General features: G+C 38.2%; 5 protein-coding genes and 1 long non-coding RNA gene across 6 annotated transcripts in view; 5 read left to right on the forward strand and 1 right to left on the reverse strand.

The window, feature by feature from the left end:
- Window positions 1–1,709: 1,709 nt before the first annotated feature.
- LOC132906073 (uncharacterized protein PF3D7_1120000) overlaps window positions 1,710–27,407 on the reverse strand; it is a 53,928-nt gene continuing 28,230 nt past the window's right edge. Inside the window, exon 9 of the mRNA XM_060957940.1 lies at window positions 1,710–1,720. The gene's annotated coding sequence lies outside the window, so the exon portion shown is untranslated. The remainder of the gene's footprint in view (window positions 1,721–27,407) is intronic.
- On the forward strand, window positions 9,463–11,946 carry LOC132906080 (uncharacterized). Its single transcript, XR_009657935.1, has 3 exons — window positions 9,463–9,622; window positions 11,321–11,436; window positions 11,770–11,946. It is a non-coding gene; the product is annotated as an uncharacterized LOC132906080 (long non-coding RNA).
- LOC132906078 (uncharacterized) lies at window positions 14,471–17,300 on the forward strand. The gene is made up of 6 exons (XM_060957948.1): window positions 14,471–15,277; window positions 15,364–15,770; window positions 16,450–16,549; window positions 16,683–16,784; window positions 16,943–17,101; window positions 17,170–17,300. Exons 1-6 carry the CDS (start codon window positions 14,981–14,983, stop codon window positions 17,224–17,226), a joined length of 1,122 nt encoding a protein of 373 aa, XP_060813931.1. The 5' UTR covers window positions 14,471–14,980; the 3' UTR covers window positions 17,227–17,300.
- Window positions 17,392–20,239, forward strand: LOC132906077 (uncharacterized). Its single transcript, XM_060957946.1, has 6 exons — window positions 17,392–18,490; window positions 18,721–19,127; window positions 19,198–19,297; window positions 19,395–19,496; window positions 19,582–19,737; window positions 19,826–20,239. Exons 1-6 carry the CDS (start codon window positions 18,197–18,199, stop codon window positions 19,880–19,882), a joined length of 1,116 nt encoding a protein of 371 aa, XP_060813929.1. The 5' UTR covers window positions 17,392–18,196; the 3' UTR covers window positions 19,883–20,239.
- On the forward strand, window positions 20,997–23,385 carry LOC132906076 (odorant receptor 85b-like). The gene is made up of 6 exons (XM_060957945.1): window positions 20,997–21,306; window positions 21,840–22,246; window positions 22,327–22,426; window positions 22,516–22,617; window positions 22,684–22,839; window positions 22,925–23,385. The coding sequence occupies exons 1-6, from the start codon at window positions 21,013–21,015 to the stop codon at window positions 22,979–22,981; spliced, it is 1,116 nt and encodes a 371-aa protein (XP_060813928.1). The 5' UTR covers window positions 20,997–21,012; the 3' UTR covers window positions 22,982–23,385.
- On the forward strand, window positions 24,046–25,923 carry LOC132906074 (odorant receptor 49b-like). Its single transcript, XM_060957943.1, has 6 exons — window positions 24,046–24,620; window positions 24,679–25,085; window positions 25,192–25,291; window positions 25,362–25,463; window positions 25,531–25,686; window positions 25,776–25,923. The coding sequence occupies exons 1-6, from the start codon at window positions 24,327–24,329 to the stop codon at window positions 25,857–25,859; spliced, it is 1,143 nt and encodes a 380-aa protein (XP_060813926.1). The 5' UTR covers window positions 24,046–24,326; the 3' UTR covers window positions 25,860–25,923.

Genomic DNA, 27,407 nt, shown 5'->3' on the forward strand with positions numbered 1-27,407 from the left:
GATTCTTTAGTTTTTCGAGCACGGCCGAGGAACAGCGGAATGAAGATTTGTTTGTAAAGGAATGAAACGTTTTACTGTTCTCGCTTCACGCGGTATGTTCGTACTATGAATCTTACACAAGTAAGCTGCCTCTTCGTTGTCCATAATTCCCCTTCACCTCACCCTAACGTCTTTACTAATTCCGTTTCTTCCATCTTACTTTTTCGACGTACGTCGTGTTTTTATAAAATGCAACGAAAGGAAATAAGGAAGAAGAAGATATAAGAACGTCATACAACAGTGCGAAACAGCGCGCCGTAAAGTTTAGACGCGCGTTTCGCTCGTCAAATACCAGCATAGCTTTGAATGATCCAAGGAAGTACGACTTCCTCTTCAGCTCCCGCTTTGCGAAGTTTTTTAAATTGTACCTTCTTCACTTTTCGCCACCAACAACCCACATACGAAAGTTTGATCTGAAATTTCTAAACGTCTTATTGTGAACGGTATCCTACACAAATGGCAAGAGTATAAACTTCTTGAAATAAAAATAATAATGGAACAGCAGAGATAATGTACAGAAAGAGAAATAAAAGGGAGGAGGATTTGCACAACAGCGACTAGAACATAGTGGAAGAGTTAACAACTCGAAGAAAAAACGTCCGGTCTATTTCATTTTTTAGATGGAAACAAAGTAGAATTTTACCGAGCTAATTAACCGACAATCACGGGCTGAAGTCGCGTATCGCAAACAGAGCAGACCCTTAAATCCGTGCTTAGCTACGTGAAACCGATTAATTTTACCATTTCGTTAAAAACTTCTATTCGACCGTCGCGTCGTGCGAAATTGAAGAGACGAAACAAAAGCTTCGTTGCGAACATAAATATCGTCCTTCTAAACCTACGTAGCACCGTGTGAGCAGAACAAATTTTCATATTTCAAAAATGGCTTGAAACATCATCTGCGTGAAACAGACAGCATAGTTGCATATTCATTACTGTTTCGTCTACGTTTTTTACACGCTTTACACGTTTTATGGATGTTCTTTCATTCGACGTTTCAACAGCACTGGTAGTTAAAATTCAAACACAAAGACCTGAAGCTTTTATGATTTAACAATGTTGACCAATGTTGGCTAAGGTATTACATTACACGACATAAAAGTACGGACAACGTAGCAAAGTATTCCCTACCATTCGGCAACTCCATTATTTCTGTATCGTATCCATCTCCTTTTATATAATTTTTCTCCTATTTCTACATCGTAAAAATAAAAACGATAGAACCATTATAATTGTCAAAATTCCATTATCTCCAATGAAATTATGAAAACGAATTTATGGTTAATCGACGTACTGTAATTACGATACAGCTAATGTGTAAGGTCTAATTAAACGTTTCGATGTATGCAATGTGTGTACGTCGATACCTGCGAATCGTTCGTATTTAATTCTCATACGTCAGGCATAATTATAGAAATAATAAAAGAGGAAATCATTAAGATAAGTGGTGAGCTTAATGAGCGCCAACGAAAGTTGAATTGATGGAATTGCTCGTGACAGGACGGGGCCCGTGATAACGAGCGCCACTAGAGATATCGCGTGGCATCGAATTTCCTAGGAATTCGATATATATAGTATATCAAGATCCAGCGCGCGAAGCTCGAAATATCGTTCCCGCTAATTGTCGGTTACTCTTTGGTACACGAACGGGTCAGTTCTAAATAAATTATGGCGGAACAGACGGAAAATCGATTCGGCTGGAGCGAAAGCTCATCGTCTGATTCCGTGCGTCGGCTTCGACCCTGTAACTTGCCGTTTGCCGATTGATGGCTGCCTCTTCTGTAGCGTTTCGTCAGCCACGAGAAACGAAAGCGTCGCGAATAGACGGAATTGGATTCCAGTGTAGTGATTGCAAATGCGACTACACCCGCATCCTTGTCATTCTGTCGTGCATCCCTGTATTCGCAGGGCACCTCGATTTTCAACTTATCGATCCGATTCGCTGGCGAGTTTAATTTTCTTCCAGCGTCATGCTTCTTCCGTCGCCTTGGCGTGCACCGCTGTCCAAGTATCCCATAAATATGTTACAGCTACACGGTCAAACACGTTTTTGCCCTGCTGACAGCCGCCCATTGATATTTCGGCGAGAAAGTCTAGCCTCGACGAGTACATTCAACGCTCACGATAATCTTCGTGCAACTGTCTTTCTATAAATAGAGGAATTTCGCAGCATGCGTTTCATGTTATTGCACTCTGTTAGGATTGCTTAATTATTATCTTTTTTTCTTTTTTTTTTATACGTGGGGAAATTATCATGGACACCCCGCCGCTCTTCTGCGAAGCGATTTCACCGACCAAAACCCCACGGTGGTCCGCCTGACGCTCAAGAGGGGTGCCCCGGGACCAAGAAAAGGCAAGAAAAATAAACCAAAAAAGACGGAGTTGATTAATTACGCTTGACGATTATCTAGTCACAGTTCGTTTCGGCGATAGCGCGCCAAGAATAACCGAGGAACACACTTACCGAAAGAATAACTCGATACTCTTTGGTTAAATCGGAAAACCAGGTCGACAGAAATACATGTGTTACTTTCGAAATTACGCTTTCACATAATTTTAAACCGGGTCAAGTTGGAACGGGGTATACGGTTCATATGCAGAGGTTCGTGCGTGGCTGTTTACTCAAGATTTTCGGCCCGGTCGGTTCGCCAGAAAGTTTGCTCGCGTTGCAATATTTCTGGTAACGTTTGCACGAGCCGACCGCCAAGGAACCAAGAACGGAGTCCACTTTGGGAAATTACTCGTAGATCATAAGAATTGTTCGACCATAAACCACCTATACGGTCAAGTCATAGGGCCGAATAAAATAAGAAACGTTCCATCTGTTTTCATAGTTTTTACCCGAAATTGCCATTGCAGCATGGATCGAAGTCGCTGCATCTCTCAGATACATCGAAAGCTGTGACAGAACTTTTGGCACCTCTTTATGATTAAAGAATGGATCCGATATTTTATATTCTCTCGTCTTTAAGCGTCAGACATTCTTCCGATAATTGAAAATAACGCGTAATATCTACTCGAAAAGTAAGCTTCAGAATTTTTGAAACGTTATTTCGGCTGCGTAGTCGGAAATGGAGTTGATCTCTGCTCTTGATGTTACTGAGAAAGAAGCTCGATGGAAGAAATTTCATCGCCTTCCGACGGATAACCGACAAAGTTGGACCTAAAGTCTATAGCGATATAAAAGAAACGCAAAACGAAGGAATGGGTCTATGAAGGGACTACGCGGAACGAATGATAGGATCGAAGTTCGATAGCGAAGATTAAACGAGAATCGAAAGGAAGCCAGAAGCAAGACGAGGGTGCAAGTCTGCCCGCAAAGTGAAACAAATCGCCGCGAACGAGCCCCGATTCGTCGACACAGTCGTTGATCCGTCCCCTAATTCCGTCATAGAAAATCCGGCAAGATTTTAAAGTCGATCTTCAATTCTCCTTCGACTTCCGGATAATCTTCTTGCGTTCTTTCGAGTACCGGTGAATTGTCGAATTTCGTCTTTGAGAAGTGCAATTTTCTACTCGATATGCTTTGCCGTAGAAATGGTCGAAGGGTATGATTTAAACGCTAAACGCTAAAACGGTCACGTCCCGCAATAACGGCCAGTATCAAAAATCTTGATCGCGAGAACAGCTTAATTCTCACTTTTTCGCTGCGTTTCCAGCAAAAACCTCTGGAAAGGCAATTAAAAGTTCCAAGCTGTTTACCGGCGAGCGAGCAAAAGCCGTGAACAGGTAAACAGAGAATTAAAGTTTCCGAAACGAAACGGGTTCGCCGGCTAGTGCTTAACGAGGACTCACGAAATGCGTCTTTTTAAAAATCCCGTAATTATGAAAACCTTCGTTATAAACTCCACCGACCAATCGTAAAATTTTAATGGTGCCACTTGGATCTTTACTCTTATTAATTTGATTTCACGCGTATAATTATCGCGGGAATAACGGAGCTGGCGGCGGCGCGTCGCTGTATATAAATGAGAAGCTTTATGCACGACATCGATCGGGTTCCAAAAACAGAGAGATATAGTTCAACACAGTGAACAGATTCCGCGTTATAACGCTTTAAAAGTATTTCCCTAGTTTTCTCTTATCGCCGGATGCCAGACCGTCATTTACGTTCACGGACATCGAATTTTAAACATCGTTATCAAGTCTCTTCCTTTAGTTACTTCGTGTTATTATAGAGTCACAACGTTTAATTGCTTCTTCGCGTGTTCGTTTCTATTCGATGAAACGATGAAACCATCGACGAGTTCGTTCCTACAATATTGATAGGTCGTTTGGCAATCGTGCCGAACTTATTTGCAGCAAGACTTTTTGCACGGTGTCCAACCCCGATAACGATCGGATAATGCACCATCCGTGGCAGAGAATCGAATCTAGAATCGGAAGTTTGAGATCTTAATCTACTTTTAATATCCTGCGTCTGAGAGGTCTCCCGTAGCTCAATGATCGCGGATCAACGCCAAGGAATGGAAAAGTTTGCTCGTTCGACTGGTGAACCGAGAGATACCGGTCGTTCATTTTCTCACGGAGATTGCAATGGAAAAGAAAAGAATACCCATCGATGGAAACCGAAGCTAACTACCCCGAGATCCTGGCCATCCATAGGGTCAAAGAGAAATGTCACGGAGGTGAATCTTGTCGAAACTGCAGATATCGTGTACCATCTCCGTTTTCGTCTCTGTCAAGATCAGGGAAATTCATCAATCTTTGTACGGACAATCCTTGTCGCGGCTTAATCTGCAAACGTATGTATCTCTCGTCACGTCTGACACGTTCTACTTTCTAACGAATAAAGTTCTATTCAATTGCCTTCCGATCGATTTTCCACGAATCTTATTAAACGATTATTTGTCTTCCAAGTTGATCGGTCTCGCGATATCGGCCGGATCATTTCTCCATCGTTAATAAAATGTCGAGCGTAACTAATACGCAATTAATACCGGGCACAGACCGAGCTATCGATGATTCAATGATTAGAAGTAGCTTCAACTAATTACACGCGTATCGTTCCGACCCTACGATTAATCATTAATTATCCTGGCTAATGAATTTCACGCAAATAAATACGATAACGTAGCGAAAAGTTTGATCTATGGCCACAATATACGGAAATACTTGTACCGATGCTTCCAGTCGAACGATAAATTCACAACTCCGAGATTAAATATATATATATCTTCTTCAACCAAGAAGCGAACACCTGTTTCAGAATAAACATTTATTACTTTCATTAACTCTGTCGTCGTTTCGCTCGCGTTTACGATACATTTTTGTTACTTGGTCCGTCATTCGTGCGTGTATGTGGGTCGAATGAACGCGATTTCTCTTTCGCCGGGCTAAAAAAGCTTGGTGCATATTAAAGTACATCGTGGCCAACTGCAAATCATAAATCAAAGATTATGTCTAAACCGCGTGCATTTTAAATAGCAATTAAATGTTTTTCCGCCACGTAGAAAATTTAATACATCTTCGTTCTAATTACTTTCCCTTCAGAGTGCTACTTACGCGCTCTTGCGCGTGGTTGCAACAACGCTTCAACATTTCTCCAGCATTTTCTCTCTGCATTTTTAGTCTTTCCTTCTGCATAGATTTTTTTCTTCGTTTGAAATTTGGTTGACCGCTGTAATAATTTTCGTTAAGTCAGATCCCCTGCTGGTAAGAGATATAGAGTAGGATAGTGTAGAAAAGTTTTGATATACTTGATACAGCGTGTCATCCGCATGCACTCGTTAATTTATGAAACTGCGCACCACCGTTTCTTGAACGAAACCGACCTTCATCCACTTTTAAGATATTTCACTCTCGTTAGACGTGTATGGCAAAAATTGTGAAATAACAAGTTCGATTCTAATTGGATTCAATTTACAATCATGCCGGTATGAGATCTGAAAAAAATATTATCGAAACGATAATATTAATTTTCGGACGGCGTATAATATGTGCGAGACTGCGAGATCAATTACTCTTGGAATCGCGTTACAAATTGTTTAACAGCACACACAATATTGAATTTCGACAGACTACTCTGTGTTTCGATTACATTCGAGGGTAACGGAATACATACCTTGTCTGCTTACTACCTAATGTATATCTGCTTACCAGAGATCCTTCATCAGTTGAATTCTAGGGGCGTTTGACTCGCAATATGCACAACGATCTCTAGTTGCAAGTTTACTTGGGCTCCGTTCATAACGGAATTGCAAGTGAAAACAGACTTTCGTCGATTCAAACGATCTTTTTTCTTTAATGCACGCTTTCTTGCTCTCTTTACGCATCGTCTGGTATGAAGTCGAATCGTCTGGTAAAAATCAAAGTTTAACGTGGAAAGGTAAAAGCTGAAAGCGAGGTTTGCAATCCGTCATGAAACACCGACTATGTGATAGGTAAACACGTACTTTGTTAAACTTTCAAACACAACACAGTGAATATAATCGCTGTAACGCATCGATTAAATTAACGAGACAAACGAGTGGAACTCGTCGCGTGACTATGGCTTTCAGAAGCTGTCTCTCGGTTGTCTAGCGGGTATATCATCGATATGATCGAGTCTGCTATCGACTAACTTGTATCACCTTCGATTCACGGTAACGGCGAATTCCCTCGAGTCTCGGTACCGACGTCTTACTTTATCAAATTTTATGGAATGGAAAAGCCGAGTATTTTCTCTGTTCGGTGGACAAGCGGCTTCTCGTGGGGATCAGTGAAACAATTTGTAATATATCGAAAGCAACAAACGGCAAGGAAACGTTGGATTAAATGAAATTGATAAGTGAAACGATCGCTGTCTCTCTCTCTATCCCCTTTCTCTTCGTAGCTGATATTTCTTTTTTCTCTCTTGTCAGAGCAACAACGTATTTGCTTGTGATCGTAGAATCCTTCAGGAAACCACTGCATCTCCAGAGACATCGCAGGAAATCTTCATTACCGGTATAGATAGGAAGAGGAGAAAATCCGATGAAATAGTCGGACGACGAGGCAGATCGGGGCAGGTGTGGAAGTTTCGAATCCAACGGGAGAGAGACTGCGTACACGGGTCTTGCATCAGAGCGTAATAAAGGCGATGAGCGTTCTTTCATCAGGGAAAAAAGTTTTGTCCCGTTTTGCCGCGGGAACTTCCGCGGCGCCAAGAAAATCTAGTTTGTCCCTGAGTGAATATGCATGGAATAGGAAAGGCAGAAAATATAGATATCGTTCTTAATGCGATGCGCGAAGATACGTTTACCAAGGTAAGAAGCAGAGGCGAAAAAGGAAAGAAACGAAAGGAAGAACCGCGCTATCCTCTATCTTTTGAAATGGGAAACGCTATTTTTATTCGGCTAAATACACCGGAAACATTCCACGGCAAAGAAAGGTAATTTACAATATGGTAAGGGGAAGGTTTCAACGTTATATACCAGCGAACCAAATGAAACGAACAGTCGATTGTATATTATCGGCGTGCGAAACCCTGAATGATCATTGAATGAGCAATTATATTTCGAAGAGATGGAGCTGGTTTCGATCGAAGGTGCGATAATATTTTTCTGAACGACCAAGTTAGAAAAAAGAGAAAAGCGACGATGATGGAGGATGATGAAGAGGTTAACGCGTTTTACGCACGACCCTCCATTGTTTTAATTTAATTTTTACTCGCGCGTTTGTATAATCCGCAAGGGAATACTAGCAAACGTATTCCTTATCCTGTTCGTTTTACCCTGTGTATGGCGCGTTCGTTTTATCGGTATTCTTCTAGTTTCATTACACGTATATACAAGCAGGCACGTACCAGCGTAAGTACAATCAGAGTTTTTAAAGCCAGAAGTGTGGAAATATTGTGTTTCTAGCGTCTGTATTAGAACGCACAAGCTTTTTCAGTCTCTTCCACCTTTTGTCTTCAAATTGGCACGCTCGCGCCGCTCCGGCCGGAATATGAGCACTAGACGCGTACATTTTGCTTAACTTTACATGTTGTTCTCCTCCTGTATCCTTTCGCTAGGAAGCTTTGTAACTTTGTCGCGCTAAACAAACGAGTTCAACGTTTTCCTTTATCCAATTTCTTAATTTTCTTTTTTCCTTTTCCAAATTCTCCCACCTAATTTATACTTAGAGCATTAACTTTATTTATAATTTGAGCGTATAACGTGGCGAGGTCTGATCAAATTTCTTGTATCAAATGTAAAGTTATCGCATACCGCGTTCAACCGAAACCGTGCACACGGTTATGCACGCTTGAATGAGGATAGGTAAGAAAAAAAAAAATCGAGTTGACCGATTCGTCGGTTATTCCATTAACTTTGGTCAGTGAGCAGTAACGAAGCGGGGCTAGGCAGGGAGTGCAATGTAAATTGGCGGTAAAATAAAAAGAGAGAAAATTGACCAGGGGGTGGTGGCGATAGGCAGCGCGCGTATGGAATTTCCGGTGGTGTCCTTTGAGCCTTCAGTGGCGGAATGAGAAGCAAAAAGTGCCGGAAACAGATGTATCCGTGCAGTTTTTGCTTTTTCCTCGCCTCTCTCTCTCTCTCTCTCTCTCTTCCTCTCGATCGATTCACCATTTTTCTATTTGTTCCTTTTCCTTTTTTCGTTTCGAAACACGGTGGCTTCCTATGGTGATATCGAGGGGATGCACTTGATCGCTAAAACGCGTAACATTCTTTGCATATAGATGCGATATCTCGCTTTTTCTTTTATGATGCATTCACCTTCATACTATAGATATACATACAGAGTGATAAAAGTCGAATTTGAAAAATTTATCTTAAAGTAATACGGTATATCTTATTTCTATTTTTTTCCATAGAAAAATTATTGGCTATTCGTGAATTATCTTCGCCGTGTTTCTGATAAATATCTCTTCAAAAAATACGCACGATCTATAACAATGAAATTGTTTCGTAGAGTCGTAAAGCTTCGGTGAAATCCCAGACCACGAAAAACGATTGCCTTTCCAATTATACAACATAATCAACGATGATGCATTAGGCGATCCATCGTTCCCAGTAGGAACCAGTTGTGAACGAACTCTCTGTTTGATTTCAATCTCTGAAGAAGTAGAACTGAGAAGATATTTGTACGGTAATCCAGAGGGTAAGCGTATCCACAAATCTAATAACGTAATTGCATGATACGAAGAACGAGCTACTGATACTCGTTCTTCAAGGCGAACAAAATAAGGGAAATAAATATCACGTCCACGTGAAACTAGTTTATGCTATATAAAACAAAAGGGGAATAACAACGTTCGTTCCTCTTCATGACCACAAATATATTCGAATATTCACCATTGATTCGTACAAAACTACACCTGTGTGCTACATATATCTATCTATATATATGCGTGTTCAGCATTCACATAAAATATGTTATCTGCGCCAGATAAGATACTCTTTCCACGTCGGCGAGTGTAGCAATAAAGTCAAACGTAGTAAGCGTCGATCCGTCAATCGGTCGTTTTATCGCCATCGTGAACTTTTCCACGTAGATAATACCGTAGAACAGGTAGAAACTTTCCGCATTTGGTCGTCGGTTATCGAGCGAAATGTTTTCACCAGCTACGCTCTTGTTTTTCCTCTCATCTGTTGTTCTTTGTCTAACAGCAGAATCCACGGTACGTATTTACACGTTTTTAACACGTTAAATTGTACGAACATTAATTACGCACTTTCAGAACGCCTGTACTCTATTTTCTGTTCCATCCACCATAGCATGCTTATAGGAATTTATTAATAGTCATGCAAACTCCGTTGCCCAATTTCAAACAAATTTTCGTTAGATTTCCAGAGAGTATAGTGAATACTCACAACGCACGGGGTAATTCATGACAGCGAGTGTTGCGAAATATTCGTCGGCACGTAAATACAGGCGAGTTAGCGAGGAAAGCAGAGACGTTCCGAGAGTTAAACGTCGTCGGCAGCCGTCTTCTCGCAATCGGTGTAAAATTGGAAAGGAAGGAAACCGTAGGTTCCAGTAGGCGTTGAACGCTCTCCTCGGGGAGCTTTAAAGCCCAAACTTCTCTGGTTTTCGTCGTCTGCATAACTATTGGTTGGCGCGCGCACACGACCTCGTAAAGTTCTGCTCGTCGAAAGTCCGCTCCCGGTTATCGCGTGATTAAGCTGTTTATGCGACCGATATTGCGTTTCCGGGTCGCATGATCTTAACAAGGCAAGTTAAATAATAAACAAAAGAGCCGTCCTATCTGACAAACTTTTAACGAGAACAAAACAAGTAGCTGGCCAACAAATATTTTAACTTAATTTCGTGAGAGATCTCGAGATCGTGCCTTATTTTCTCGCGACAGCAACGTAATCCTTGCAGTTTTCCCTTTGTAGGGATCGTAAAATCGAAAAACATTCCCTCGATTCGATTTTCGAATCGGGACAGAGTTTCGTTCTCAAACCATCAATTTTAGTTATATCGTCGCGTTGGAAATGAACTGCCGAACGAGTCGGTAAAATTATTATTGGGCCTCTTGCGAGCGTGTCACAGAAAATATGTCGATCGGTATCTATATAAACGTTTACTTTATGGAAATGTGGCGTCATGGACTACGCTAGGAGATTCCAATTTCGATATTCGTACATCCAGCTTTTCTTGCTATTGACAAAAGAGCAAATATTTCGTTGGAGAAAGTTATTTCAGTTGTTTGCCTTTAAGAAAAATTCATACGAATACCGGACTTTTATGATTCTTATAGAACATCCTTTTTTCCTAACAACCACAGTCTCCGCAGTCCTTTATATTTCCTCGAGCGTTGTCTCTCTGTCGCGCTGTCAAGCTTCGTGTTTATATTCTAATGAATCGATGTCCAACTTTGATACGACATACGTATTACAATATAACTCAAAGAAGTCGTGACTTGCCACGGGATCAATACGATTTACAGAACGAATCTTTCTTTGGTGTTTCAGCGGACGTAGCGAATAAGAAAGAGAATGGTCAAAGTTTTACTGGTTTAGTTAATTATCGACCGATTGGCTGGCAAGAACGGAAAAACGTTGAAATTTTGTTTGTTTCGGTTGCCCCCGCGTTCGGTTCAACGAAACAAAGGCCCGGCTATCCTCTGGTTCGGAAACGAGAGAAACGAGGGGACGAAGACCGCGCCCCGAAGAATATTTGCATCGAAAACTGGATTATAAAGTTTCGTTGTGTTATCACTACTTAAGAGATTAAGGTTTTCTTGCGCAGAGTCTCTTGGGAATTCTAATCGTGCTCGTTAACACTTTGAAACTCGATCGACGGTCTTTGTCTTCTCCGTGACTAAGAAAAATTGCGCTCCGTCGTTGATTAGAATTCTCATATGTCGCAGGAAACTACAACGAAGAACACAGTTGTCACGTTATCAGACTCGGAGATTCTTCTAACAGTAACGGCTTGTACGACTGCGCCCGTATTAGTCGTTCTTCTTCCAATGCTCATTTACTAGTAGGTATCCTATAAAAAGAAAGGAGCGTTTTAGCCATCTTGTGAAATGTACGTTCTTTGTCCTAGTCGTTTGCTCGATATCGACGGTACGTCACGCTATACACCGTATAGAACGTATATTTTGCACTAATGAAAGAACGTATTCTCAGAGGGTGATAAGGTTAATCGCACTGGCTAATGAAATCGCTTTGTTTCTGTCTTCTATTTTATCAGTTTAATTTTCGTCGTGTATCACGTGGTAGCGTCTTGTGTCAAATAAAATAATTCCTATGTTTTTATTCGTTTAAGGGTACGATACTTCGAGTACTAATTCATACTTTCTATTTTGTTTAGCAAATTTTGTAAAAGCGACTTGCTAAATCAAGTCGTATAGAGATGAGCATTGACCAACAGCACGGGGACGACACGACCATCGTAATGTAAGATGTTATAAAATGTCTAAATGCGTAAATACGTAATGTTATGGAAAATGTAAAATGATGTAAAATACAGATCTCAATTTTCATAAAACCAGTTCGTCTATCTTATTGAACTGAATTGAACGAATGAGCGAATCCGGATTAACCGCAATTATCAATTTCATAGGGAATTTCATATGGGAAATACGATGTCCACCGGTGTCCTCGTTATACAAATTTTCTATCCTCATTACGATGAAACGCTACTGTCCACTCGCTGTTAGTACCGTTAACGCAGAATTAAACGTAAAATCATGTATGATACCGTTCAAAATCATGTGTGATGATGCACACCGATTTTGATTCGTGAATAAAGTTTTACGATTAGCGAAGGATCAGCCAGTATAAATCGTATAGTCTTTTAAACTCGACGGATAATAGTGTTTGAACGTCGTTATATGTTGTCGATAACGGTATGGCAACGGTGTGTGGACTACGTTCGCGTTGTAATTTTAGGGAATGAAATTTTGGAGAACGTCGGTTCGGATAATTACTAGGATGTATCGGCATGTGTTTGTTAAAGCCGGTTATTGAATAATAATTTCGACCAGGCAGTCGCGGCATCGAATAGTCGAGTGGGTTGGAATAAAAACGTGGGTCCATCGTCACCGATCATGCTGTTCGCGTTTAGTTACGCAGGACGCGCGACCATTTCGTTTAATGGAATATCCGTACACGATTGAACAAATCGATCCGCAGAATTTATCATATTATTACGGGACATTGAGAAACACGATGCTTTCCGATTCGTTTGGCCGGCTACGACATCATGGGAACAATTGAAATTGCTGATAATATGTTTCATCGATTCAGTCAGTTTAACTCGTACGATTTTTTAACTTCGATGGATATTCATTTTTCATTTTTTATCGGACATCGCGAATATTTTCTTAGTCCGGTAGTTGTTTCTTCTTTCCAGTTCATTATCTTCGTAAATGGAATATCATATTGCGAGGGAATAGAGAAATTGTTTTAAAATTAGATCAAAGAATTAACGTTTGTCTCTTGTCACCGCCGTTTATACTGCCATATATCATCTTTCCTTGACGACTCTGTTAGTCCAACGTGTAATTGCACACGACGAAGTATAGAAATTCGTCACTGTAAATTCCGTATAAGCGCTCGAACTTGTGTCACAGATACATGTCATTCGCGTTCAGAAATCTAATTCGTAATGTATTACACTTCCATTGGCGTTTGTAATTACACAAACTCCAAACAAGCTTGAAACAAGAGTGTTTCTACATTCGTTTACAAAGGATAACGTCGAATATTCATTACATTTTGCAATTCAGTCGAGTTGAATGCAACTAATTTAAAGAGCAAAAATTTTCAAGAGCATAGGACAATGTAGTAAAACGAACCGTATACATAAAGCTGTTGTGCAACGAACAATAATATCAAATTTGATATAACCAGAAACTTTCGCGAGGTATAATCGGGTCGTTACCCGACTCGGCAATGTTTTCTTTCACTGCATTGCAAATTCGAAACGTCTCGTTAACGCGTGAAAACGCCAAGTTTTATAGAAACGTAGAAGCTTACTCAGGAATTTCAAAGCTACTCACCGTGAAAATTTTCTTGTCGGTCGTATATATGAAAAGTTACAATGCATACTTTTATTCATTTCCAGTGAATAAATAGGAAACACCTTGTCCGAATCGTTTCGAATCTGAAATCATTCGATAGATATACCTGCTGCCAATTAACCACGCTTATTGATTTATCTTAATAAATCGGTTATTTTCTTGGCAAATTTATCCACGGGACCGTATTGCACGATAATTTACTAACCAATAATATCAACGAATTGACAAGTGATGAATTATGAATTCGAAATTTTTGTTCTACGAACACTCCTACATAAAAGATATAACTTAGAAAAAACGAAGCTGGCACCCCGCTGGGGGTAGCCACCCACATGCTATATTTATTTTTATTTTATTTTTTTTTTTCTTCACCAATAAGATGTAACACTTTACCAAATGTCCATAAGGACAAATTGTAAAATAACCAAAATAAAATAAAAAAAAAAAAAACAAACACTCCTTATCATTTTACCTTCCATACGACGATTCGTTGACCTGTAATTTGTAAAATTTGCTTAAGCTTTACTATTTTTATTATTACACTTATTATTGTTACGTGAGAATATTTATTTATTAGTATTTTTATAATACTTGAAGAATTTCATTAACAATTTTCGTTTTATTTTATTCAATACAGCTCGAATGATAATATAGAGCGATATCGATCGTCTATACGTTTTCATTGTACGGTAAGTACGATTTTACCTACCGTCGACAATACAATATCGCATAGAGATAAACCTTACTATTGGCAGTGATAAGAAATCAGAACACGTCTCGAATTCTAAAGGTGTAAAGCTTAGGAGGTGAATGAAAAGTCACGCGATAAGGCGAACAAATATTCGGGTTTACCGTGTTGCATAGGGTAGTAGCATAAATGTGCGGTATAGGTAAGTCGTATTCTATTACTGCCGGTTTCAATTGGATTACTATAGTGGGATAAACTAAACCTCGATAACGGATCGGTATCGCATGTATCTCAACCGCGGAGGTTTACGTGCACGTGTTAAAGAGTATTTTAGATCTCAAAAGCGAAAGAATTCGGCGGTGCTCTAAAGCTCTAAAGCGATAGAATCTTTACACCTTCAAACATCGTAGCACTTCGAATTTCCTGGCGTTGTGCATGGTGTGTGCCATGTGAAGGAACTACCTGCGTATGGATGCAACAGAGAGTGAAATAATCGAATATGAAAGATATACGTATAGATGATAACATCTGTATCGTGCATACACCAACCCCGTTCCCTATAATCTTCGTTACTATCCAACAATTACGTTATAAAACACTACTTGGAACATCGAGGAAACTACAAAACGGACCCTTTACTGGGAAATAATAACTCGGACTTTCCGGATACTCTGCGTGTGATATGTAACAGTCCTACACTGAATGATTAATGAGAATAGTTTATTGATCTTCGTTGGCCGCTGTTTTACGAACATTTACATCAGGGTGAAAGTTATTTCGTTCCATGTTTCTAAAGAACATTCAGTGAAATGAGCATGTTTAACGTGAACATTCGTCAAGTACTGTACATAGTGGAATTGGCTGGAATGTTCACGTGCACCTGGCCAGTTGATCCGAATAGTAGTAAGAAACAAATCTTTCTTCGCAACATCCGATGGTCGTTTGCGATATTAAATGTTATTTTCCTAACGATATCCTTGGTGTTCGCTATCTTTCACTTTCGACACGATATACCTATTTTAATGAAAACTGCCTCCGAAGTAACAGCTCTACTGGAGGTGCTCTTCGATTTGATTCTTTGTAGAAGGAATAACGCTCAACTACAGGTTATTTGGTTTTGAAGCACGAGCTTAAAGATGTTTCGTAATAAAGATACGGTAAAAAAATTTGTCGATCTTTTTAATCGATTCAGGTTCTGATAGGAAAAGTCAAAGCATTCCTAGAAGTGGCCGGTGAACACGAGACCAAGGCAATAGAAAGATACATGGATCGTTACAAGCAATTTCTCTCGGTAACTGCAATGGGGTATATCACAACCGCGGTCTCATTTAGTTTGGCGCCTTTCTTCTCGGCCCAAGAATTACCAGCAGATGGATGGCTTCCATTTTCCACCGAATCGCTCGGAATATATTGCATGGTCTACGTTAACCAAGTCTACTGCATTTTTCAAACGGCATTCTGCATTGGCGTTGATTTCACGATCGCTGTTTTGTTCAGTTTCTCCGCAGCCAGACTAGACATACTAAGAATGAAACTACGGCATGTAGATAGCTCTGACATACTGGTAAGCTGTATCAAGGAACACCAAGAAATAATAGGGTAAGATAAATTTCTTTTCTATTAAGATATACATACATATATAGCCTTAGTGTAACGTTTGGACAATAGAACAACGCAGAATGAGATATTTGAAAAAATTAAATTAATCGGATATTTAAGAAAATTGAAAAGCATAGTAAGAAAAGAATGGTTTGAAAAATAGGCTACTGACTATGAAGCGAATTTTTAAAATACTTACTGTCAATCGCTCTGAAGATAACACCCGAGGTGGCATAGGGGTAAGAAATGCACTCCTCTCACACGCACGTCGTTTCTTCCAAGTGTTCTCCTCAGGGGGACGACACCATTTGATTGATTTCTAATAAATATACATATAACAATGTCATATGCTCTATGATACAATCGCGATATTTTGCTAATTCATCGTACTGATAGATTGTACTGACATATTCAGTAGCTTCGTCTAAACATGAATCAAAATTTTTGTACTATTATCTCGTGTTATCAAATAATCGTCTAAGAAAACAGCCGAACATGACGCTTATGTCATTTGTTATTTGAATTTTTCTTTCATATAATCAATATTTCATTGGCTGCGTTGAATCAATGCATGATGCAGTGCATCGTACTGCATTTATCATTTAAAGGTATAGAATAAACAATGCCAGAGAGTTAAATCTTTACCGAGTTAAGTAAATTGAGACCGTGTCATGGTCAGATTTGTGGAGGATACTAAAGCTACTGTTGAGACTTTATTATTCAAAACGAACGCCACGATGGGAAGCGCTGTGATATGCGGAGCTTTCCCTCTGATTTACGTGAGTCTGGCCTGCTCGACAGCTTTCCTTTCTGCACCATTCGTAGCGTAGCGTAATAAATAAGCAAGGAATGGGATCTTAATGTATTATACATCGAGCCGTTTTAAATGAATATTTTTATAATAACATTCAGAATCAATCATTGGCCGTAATGAGTCAGTATCTTTCTTTCGTGGTGTCTGGTTGTACCCGCCTGTACGTCATCTCCTGGCCAGCGGACGATTTAAAAGAAAGTGTAAGCTAACCAAATAGTAACGTTGATAGAACATCATCTCATCTGGCATCAACTTCGTCTTCATACATTTTCTTTGCAATTAAACGAGATTCTACTCTCCTCCATTCCAGAGCCCATAATATTTAGCTTGAGAATTGAAGTTAAACTTCTATTTGCAGAGCGTGCAGTTCGCAAAATCGATCACCGACGTTCAGTGGTTAGGAAAGCCAAAAAACATGAAAAGCTCCTTGCTTATTATGATGCAGAGAAGTCAGAAACCGCTACTCATTAGAATGAGTGGTTTGCTACCGCCTCTTACCTTGGAATATTTCGCAAACGTAAGCATGTTACTTTCAGAGGTATTTCTCAAAAAACTGATATAATTATTTGGTGAAATGATTTATAGTTTATAACTACAGTATCGTCCTACTTCATGGCAATGAGATCAATGATTGAATCGTAATTTTCCTGATATACGTTATTTGAATATGTAAATTACTGAAACATGTAATAAATTTATTGCGTTCGAGCAGAAAACTGTACAATATTTGCTTAATATGTTTCTTTAGAATTAGATATGTTAACACTAATTTTACCAGGCCATTATCAAGCCGACATTGATCAATTTCTCAATTTTTGTTAATATAGCATGTTTGTGTTAATATTACGTAAAGAAATTAGACGAACAAAAGAAATAACAATGAATGTAGAATTTTAAATTAATTTTGAAACTGGTCATTTGACCGGGCCTGGTAAAGTTAGTGCTAATGGAATGTCTTACCGATTAATCTAAAGTTTCGATGCGTTGAACTTCCTTAATACCAGTTTTAGCTAATTGTAAGATCTGTGTCCATCGACGTCCGCATGTATTTTTCTGCTTTCGTCACTTACAGTACATTTCGCGACACTTGTAAAGACGTTTGTAATAGCACTTTTGGTCCTTTCGAGTGGCAACATAAGAAGATCGCTTCAGAAATAGGGACGTGCACTGTAGCTTCGTGTAGATACAGTAAACAAGTATTTGTATAGCTGAATATACACATGACTTTATGCACGTATACAATTCTTTTTCGAAGAACGTTTTCTTACTTTCCTGAATTATTAGCCCTGTTGCGTGATAACTACCCTTTGCACCTGTCTAGCACGGTACGTACTCTTAATGTATAATGCAACCAATAATGATTAGCGTTAAGTCAGATAGCAGCGCACTACTGTAAAGAAAATCGCAAACCGGTGGTACATATTCTTGGATGTAATAATTTATTAAATTTCTCGTACGTATACAGCAATTATATTCAAGAAACATCTGCGAATACTCAGTTGCTTTCAAAGCATTTTAGTTACATATATTCTCGATAGTTTGTAATATATCGCACCATTGTGCCGGTTAAATCTACTTCATTGGATTCATAAGGCAACCACTTTATATAGTTATGTTGAAACAAATAACACCAGAGAAAGTTATCCATATTACTTGGCTCAGCGTAGTGATAAGCCTTTGTTGGCCACTTCCTATCAATAGCAACAGAAATAAAATCTTTTGTTTCAAGATTCTACAAATCTGTAGCGGCATTAGTGGCTGCTTGCTATTTATGCCGATATTATATTCGATTTATTTGCACTTAAATGATATCGTCATTACCTCTTCCTGTGTGTGCCTTTTATTAGGAGTGTCTCAAAATATTTTTCAGACTCTTATATGCTTCATCAAGCACGATTCTCTACAGGTAAGCTTTAATTTCAATCACCATCCCACGTAAAACTAGGTATGTAATTGTTTAGAATACATCTCACCGATTCTGATAAGCTTGAGATCTTTCTGAGTATGTGTTGCAGTATCAGAAGTGATAAGATTGATCTTGACAACATATTTCAAACTTATCTAAATCGGTGTGACGTGCCCCATTCTACACACTTGTCTAAGATTACAACAATGTGTTTTAATTACGCGTTACAGCGTACAGTCGAGGAAATGATGACTTATGTTAGAGAAGCACAACAATACGAGAAAAAAATCTTCTACAAGTACATCAAGAAATGCTATGTTTTCTGCGGTAGTTCCATGGCATGTACGTATGTGACAGCGACTTGTTTTTCGTTACGACCTATAGTCTTGCCAGTTTCTCTCCCATTTGATGCGGAGTATCCATTTCCTATCAATTATACATCAATGTATGTTATCATATATGTGCACCATGTTTGCCTTTGTATTCAAACCGCTGCACACGTATGCGTAAGCTCATTTGGGGCGCTTTTACTTTGGTTTACGGTAGCGAGATTTGAGTGTTTAGCCGCGGAATTGGAGAAGAGCACGAACATTGATGCGTTGGTAGTTTGCGTAAAGAAACAATTACATTTAAAAAGGTAAAGATAGTATTTGAAAGGTAATGTGTGTATCAAACGATGCATTTATGTTTTAGTAATATTTTTCTAGATACGCGGAAGAAGTGTTTAATAGTTTTCGATTTTTGGTACTGTATGCCATTGGAGTAGCCACCTTTGGTATCACTCTTTGTTTTCTTATGGTGCTTGTAGTAAGTGAAATTTCGAAATTTACCACATTTTACATATAGTGTAACGTAAAGTAAAATGATGCTACTATTTAATTATTGACATGATTTATTTCAATAGAATGTACCTCTGTTTGTGAAACTACAGTTTATAGGCGTATGTGTCACGGTACTTACGGAAATTTACTTGTACGCGTGGCCAGCTGATTATTTGAAAGATATGGTAATAACAAAGATGTGGTTTCTATGTTCTGGAGAAATACAAATGTTCACTTTTTGAAAATCAGTTAATTTTTCATAATTTCTAGAGTATGGACGCTCCACAAAGTATATATAACTCAACGTGGTATGAACAGAAATTGGGAATGCAGAAAAGTCTACTGAATGTGTTAATATATCGACAACCGCTAACGCTTTCAATCGCATGTATAGTGCCAGAGCTCTCTTTGCGTTACTACTGTTCGGTAAGTTGACGTTCGTGTGCCATAATTATGACGAGGAAATTATTCAAATCTTCTATCTTGAATAAATGGCAAATTTATAATATTTCAGTACCTGTCCAATGCCTTTTCCATCTTCACTACTTTGCGCGTTATGATACACGATTAATCAGGATGGATGTGTTCTGAATGTGGTTCTATTCGTATAAAAGAACATTCGTTGTATTCGTTGTAATCGTGATTAATGTCACTAAATTTTATAACTAATTGTGTAATAACATCGTATTTTATGGATATAACACACAAATGTATGTACGAATAAAAACTATTGTTAAAATATAATTATGAAACCTATGAAATATGTCTAATTAAATGCGCACAGTTAACAGTGCTAAGTCATTGAGAAAATTTGTAACAGAGTATGGAATGATTCTGCGATGAGAAAGAAATGAATAAATTTACATACCTTAAAGAACATATGGCAACACAATAAGGGTAGTAGTAAAATTTGTTGCTTCGAAAAAATAAACATGCGTTTATTATCAGAGTGAAAGTACCACGCGAAAAGTTTATGCAATAAGCTTATTTCGTCGAAATTGCAAATAATAAGAACATTTTGTTGAATATATTTCTTTAATATCAAATATATAATATTAATAGAATTATTTACCAGGAAATTGAAACCTAAAATTTTTAAGCATCGAGCTACTTTAATGTCAGTTATGGTTAAGGATTGTGTTCATAATAGTTCACATTTCCCTTCTCCTTGCATTACTTACAGTATATTTCGGAACATTTTCGGTGCTTTTTGCATTCGACGTAAGAATATCGCTTCAGGAAAAAGGACGTGGTCCGTAGCTTCGAGTAGATAACGCAAACAAGCTTTTGTATGACTGAATACGCATATAACATTGTACGTGTACAACTCTATTTCAATGAACGCTTCCTGACTTTCGCGAATATTAACTCTGTTGCGTGATAACTACCCTTTGCACGTGTCTAATACGGTACATACTTTTAATGTATAATGCAGCCAATAATGATTAGCGTCAAGTCAGCTGGCAGCGGCCTACTGTGAAGAAAATAGCAAACCGATAAAACTTGTTCTTCGGTGTAATAATTTATTAAATTTCTCGTACGTACAAACCAATTATATACCAATGACGATTGTGAATATCCGCTTGGATTAAAAACGATTAAATTACATATGTTCTATCCCTCGACAGTCTGTATATATCGAACTCTGGCACCAGTTAAATCTATTGCATTAGATTCACAGGGCAAACACTTTTTGAAGTCATGACGAAACAAATAACACCAGAGAAAGTTATTCACATTACGTGGCTCAGTGTAGTTATAACTCTTTGTTGGCCGCTTCCTATCAACAGCGACAGAAATAAAATCTTTTGTTTCAAGATATTGCAGATCTGCAGTATTATAAGCGCCTGTTTGCTGTTTCTGCCAATGATATATTTTTGCTATGTACACTTTGATGATTTGGTCGTTACTTCCTCGTGTATCTGCCTTACAATAGGTGTATCGCAAAATATATTTCAGACGATCGTATGCTGCGTCAAACACGTGTCTTTACAGGTAAGTTTTAGCGTCGTTACTTGATGTAACGGTAGATAACTATTTGGAATAAAGGACGCTTCATCGATTTTGTTGAACTTGAGGTATTTTTTAAAGATTAATACTTTTTCTTAGTATGTGCTGCAACGCCTGGATTAATGATATTCATCTCATTATGTACTATCATGATTTAGATGGCTGTAAGACTTTTGGCAATTTAACATTATTGTTGTGTCTGATTTAGTTTACTTTTGAAGTATCAATGCAGGTGGAAGAGTTAATAATGTAGGTCGAACCTAACTTAAATCTAATACAAACCTAATTCAGATAAATTCAAACAAATTCGAAACATTAAGGGCATGGTACATAGTAACGATACTTTTACATATCACTATGACCGAAAACTATGACCGAGTTGGAATTATGTGTACTGGGAAAAATTATGCAGCATATAAATCTCGATATCACACATATTTCAGACCTATCAAAATCGGCGTGACGTCCCCTATACTACAGCCAAAATTATACCAATTCATTCTAACTATGAGTTACAGCGTATAGTCGAGGAAATGATAGTTTGTGTCAAAGAAGCGGAACAATATGAACGAGAAATTTTCTACAAGTACATCAAGAAATGCTATGTTTTCTGCGCTTGTTCCATAGCATGTACGTATGTGACCGCGGTTGGTTTTTCATTACGACCTGCAATTTTGCCAGTTCCTTTTCCATTTGACGTGGAATATCCGTTTCCTGTAAATTATACATCAGTATATATTATCATATATATGCAACATGTTTGCGTTTGTTTTCAATCCGCTGCGCAAATATGCATAAGCTCGTTTGGAGGGCTTTTACTTTGGTTCACGGCAGCGAGGTTTGAGTGTTTGGCCGTGAATTTGGAGCGGAGCACAGACACTGATACGTTGATCGATTGCGTTAAGAAACAATTACACTTAAGGAGGTAAAAATAAATAAATGTGGAAGATGAAGCGTGTATTAAACGATACATTCATGTACAGTATTAGCGATTATTTTTTATAGATACGGAGAAGAAGTGCTTAATAATTTTCGTTTTATGGTACTTTACGCTGTTGGAGTAGCCACATTTGCTTTGACTTTGTGTTGTATTATGCTGATTGTAGTACGTATACTTTATAATGTTTTGCGTGTAGTATAATGCATGTAACAATGATTATTCTATTTAACTATTGACACAAATTTGTTAAACAGGATGTACCTCTGTTCGTGAAGATACAATATATAGGTGCATGTATTACTGTACTTACGGAAATTTATTTATACGCATGGCCAGCTGATTACTTGATAGATATGGTAAATCGTATTCTATTTTCCGAAGAAATAAATTTTTAAGCTTTGTTAATGTGTCATAATTCTTAGAGCATAGGAATTCCGCAAAGTGCATATAATTCGACCTGGTATGACCGGAGGTTGGAAATGCAGAAAAATCTACTGAACATGTTAACATATCAAAAACCATTAGTACTTTCCATAAGATGTATAGTGCCAGAACTCTCATTGCGTTATTATTGTTCGGTAAGACAAATTGGTGTGGACGTGTCACAGTTATGAAAGAATTAATCAAAGGTATTATATAAATAATAAATCTTTAACATTTCAGTACCTGTCCAATGCCTTCTCCATCTTCACTACTTTGCGCGTCATGATACAGAATTAATTCAAGATGAATGTGCTCTGAACGTGGTTCTATTCGTATAAAGAACCATTCTTTGTGATAATCGCGATTAATGTCACTCTATTTCATAACTAATCGTGTATTAACATCGGCTTTTTATGGAGTTTTATGAACACAAATATTTATTTGAGCGAAGACCATAAGAAGAATATAACTGGGATCATTGTAGCAGCTAAATTATTCGTAATTGGATACTCGTGTTCATGGAGCTTATACTAATGGAGGGGCTCCAATATGTACGGATAGGATCAACGGAAAGAAATACACTTTTCTGTTTCTAGTCATTATCGTGGTTGTTGGCCTTGTGGTCATATAGCCGTAAGTGTGTGGTCCGATGACCGTATTCTACTTTATCTCTCAAATAACTAAAAGTTCCTTTGACCATTTACTTCAAATCTTTTTGTATAATTAAAAGAGTATACGATAATATTGTTGAAATTAATAAACTAGGTCAGGCATGACATCATTGATATTATTTGCATCATTGATTTGGTGCAAAATATAAATTACTTATTAGAGATAATTAAAAAAATATAAATGTACAAACAGTTAAACAAAATGGGTACATACATATAATATATATATATACAAAATGAAAAAAATCACTCTCCTTCGCCCCCCATCGTGATCCGTCGTTATTTGAATAGCGCCCCGCAAGAGAAAAACTCGGAGTGATAAATTACTGTAGGGACAAAAGTAATACCTCTCCAATGATCGCACATGATACGCACTTGCTTATGTCTGGTATATGGTCAAGATCCCTCCATAGGTACAACCTCAATGCTTGTGCTATAGTAACTTGCAAACAATACCTTTCATTTAATTCATAATACCTCCACATGTAACAGCGATAACACTTCGAGAATAACGTAACATCAATTATTTGTTTACTTGGACAGGCAACTTTATTACCTATTACCGCTATTATCGTTCAGACATTTTGTGTACAATTATTATTTCTAATATTCGCAGATAGTAAACTTATGTTACACATTGTACTACGAAATGTATCCAGTAATTTGCTGGCTGTTCCATATGCGATGTCTCCCACAGTAGCAACCACACATGGGAGAATTACGTAATAAAGCGGAATTCAAAAGAAAACTCTCAGGCTGTTATTAGTGCTGCAATAGGGATTCTTTCATATTTTATTTCACTCGTAATAAGAATACTCGCGTAACTGTATACAACCGAATCATTACCTCTATATGATTTCATTATTAGTTTCATTACAATTCTTAAGAATTATTTCAAACCAAAGCGTTCTGCTTGAAGACAGAACGTTGTGATATTTTGACACGGTAGTTGGCTTTAACTTTACGGCGGTATGTTTCGAAATGTGACGCCAGAAACGGCGATAACTTTTACTCAATTTATCCTGGGATTGTCTTGTTGTTGGCCGCTTCCATCGACAGCTACCAAGTCTCAGATACTTTGTTTCAAAATTTTGAGATCCGTGTTATTTCTCAACTCACTTTTACTCTTTTGTCCTTTGCTATACGCAATATACATGCACCGTGAGGATACAGCAATGTTTTGTAAATCAGTTTCTTTGGCACTTGCTGTTGTACATGTACCTCTGCATTCCACCTACTCCTTCAGTCAACACGATCGATATCAGGTAAAATTCGTCTTTAATAGTCATCTCAAAATTTAGTGATCCAAATAACGTACTGCAGCGATTAATCGAAGAGATGAAATCTTGTTGCGAGAAAGGAAATTCGTACGAAAGACAAATCTTCCAACGATACGTGGACAAGTACGCCATATACTACGCAGCATCTGCAGTTTGGTTTTATTGGAGCCCATCTATTATTCTCATCGGAACGTTCTTCATATCTGATCCCTTCCCAACAAATGCAGAATATCCGTTCCCAGTTGATTTTGAACCCGTGAGGAGCATTATTTTCCTGCAACAATCGCTCGTCGGTATGCAATGCGCGTCACTTCTGTGTACCAATATACTTTGCGCGTTACTATTGCTCTTCGCTGCAGCGCGCTTCGAGATTTTAATGACCGAAATACGTACCGTTAACAGTGTTAAATCATTGATAAAATGCGTAAAAAAGTATTACACTCTGAAAAGGTATGCACCGACTCTGCGGTGAAAAAGAACTTGATTAAACTGTATATCTTAGAGAATATAAGGTATTAGAAAATATCATGGATATTTTTCAAACCTGTGGTTTTAGATACGCAGAAGAAGTGGCGAACACAGCTCGATATACAACTCTGATTACGCTATGCATCTGTGGCGTAGAAAGCGTATTTGCTGGTATCATTTTTATCGGAGTGAGTAATGAATAACACAAATTAATATGCAATTACAATAAAAATGATTAAAATCTGCTCGAACAAATAGCGACAACCATTTGCTGTGAAACTTCAATTCGTTACCGTATCTATAACTGTGCTGTTGGCGGTATTCATGTGCGCGTGGCCAGCAGACAATTTAATAGATGTAGTAAGTTTTAAATTTTAGTATTGTAGCTTCAGATTAAGAATTACAGCTAAGTGTATTTTTCCACCAGAGTGAAAGTACCATGCGAACGGTTTACGAATCTAAATGGTATGAACAGCCTTTGAGGATACAAAAATTTATATTGTTCATGATGATTCCACAATCTCCGGTGATCTTGAGAATCAGGTGTATCATTCCAGCTTTCTCATTGAACTATTATTGCTCGGTATTCGAATGATTTATATTGTTCTTAATTTATTTCACTGCCATCTTTATCATTGTAATAATTTAGGTACCAACTATTTGATATTTCAGTTCATCACAAACGTGCTTTCTATGTTTACGGCTCTACGAGTTGTCATGTTTCAAGATGAAGATGCAATACTTGACGATATTTAGCAGTCGTTTGAATTTTGTAAATTATGTAATGACTTAATTGTCATGCAGTAAATTGTTTCACGTGTTTTGCTGATTTTGTTGATTAAATTTCACTAGTACAACTGTTAAAAAAGTTGCATAAGCGAAAGAACGCGTTTCGAATCCTTGGTGCATTAAGCTCTACGATAAGTCTTACGGAAAAAATTTGAAGCAATGAACAAAAATTTAGTAAGCTGTCTGATTTAAAAATCTAGTGAAAGAAAATTTATTTAACTGTAAGGTACCTACCGCTTCCTCGTATAAAATAATACCACATAGGAATTTTGTTCTTGAAGAGGTGCATTCTAGAGCAGTGTGAGTTGATGATTGAGCTAAGTTTGAGAAATAGAGTAGCAGATGCAATTTGTTATTACAAATAGGAAACATACGGGTCTTCTATTTGATAGAAACAATGACATGCATTGAACAGTTGCTATCTTTGAGAAGTAGAAGTTTAGTGTTTCGACCACCTGTGTGGCAGCACTCAAATGGTGCGTGAGTAATTCAACGGATGTGCTATACGCTTTTAACTTGTTCACGCCACTTTTCCGGTGCTTAATAACTGAGACTCTGTCATAAACCTTGGAATTTTCAAACGGTCATACGACGGTCAATCTAATGGTTTCCGTGATATAAGCCGAACCCTTTCGAATATTCCTCAAGGTTGCATGTTCCACTTCCTGGATACTCGCACATAACACCGAATCTCGACGGCCTTTCCAAGGGCACAACGTGCAATGGAAGGGAGGATACGAGGTATTAAGAATACTGAAGCAGCACATTTTCGTCAGAAGTACAGTTATATCTCAGAAAAGGCAAGTCAAATTGCTATCTCTCCGTAAATCGCTTCACACGTCGCGAAACGTTTTAAATATCGTAACAGCATCGCGATCTCTGCACAGCTATATACACATATATAAAAATCACAATCAATCAATAGTAATTAATCTCTCTTGCAACTACACATCACAAGAGGAAACAATGTTGGTTAAACCTCTTAATCAAATGGGAATCCTTACGCTCGATTCCATATGGTTCTTCGAACCGTATGTCGGTACCAAGAAGAAAGCATCAGTCTGGAAGAAATTGAAGATCACATCACTGAAGTCGGTAACATCAGGAGTGTCATCCTCGGAAGAAGAACTCTATCGAACCTGTGTTTAGAAGAACTCATCGTCTCCAAAGGATTCGGTTACTCGGAAAAAGTGATATCCAACAACGACAGAATCGGATGAAGCAAGTGAAGTCAACCGTTCAAGAAAATTGACATCCGCTCTCAGGACAGGAGCCATCGCTTAGAGTCAATTGCGTTGGAAGCGTTAGGAGCGTCACATCCACGCAATACCCCTTCAACGACAAGTGAACACCATGTAAAGTTGTAGTATTCGTAAGCTTGGCTAGAAGCATCACATATCTCTTCATCGTGCCAGTCGTATCGTTGCTTCAAACAGTAAGTCGTACTTTTGCTTCCGAGTCACTTATTTATCTTACTTAGATTCCGTGTTTTCCTACCCTATCTCTACATAAGAG

This window comes from Bombus pascuorum, chromosome 4 (assembly GCF_905332965.1).
Source record: "Bombus pascuorum chromosome 4, iyBomPasc1.1, whole genome shotgun sequence".
In the NCBI taxonomy this organism is placed as follows: Eukaryota; Metazoa; Arthropoda; class Insecta; order Hymenoptera; family Apidae; genus Bombus; species Bombus pascuorum.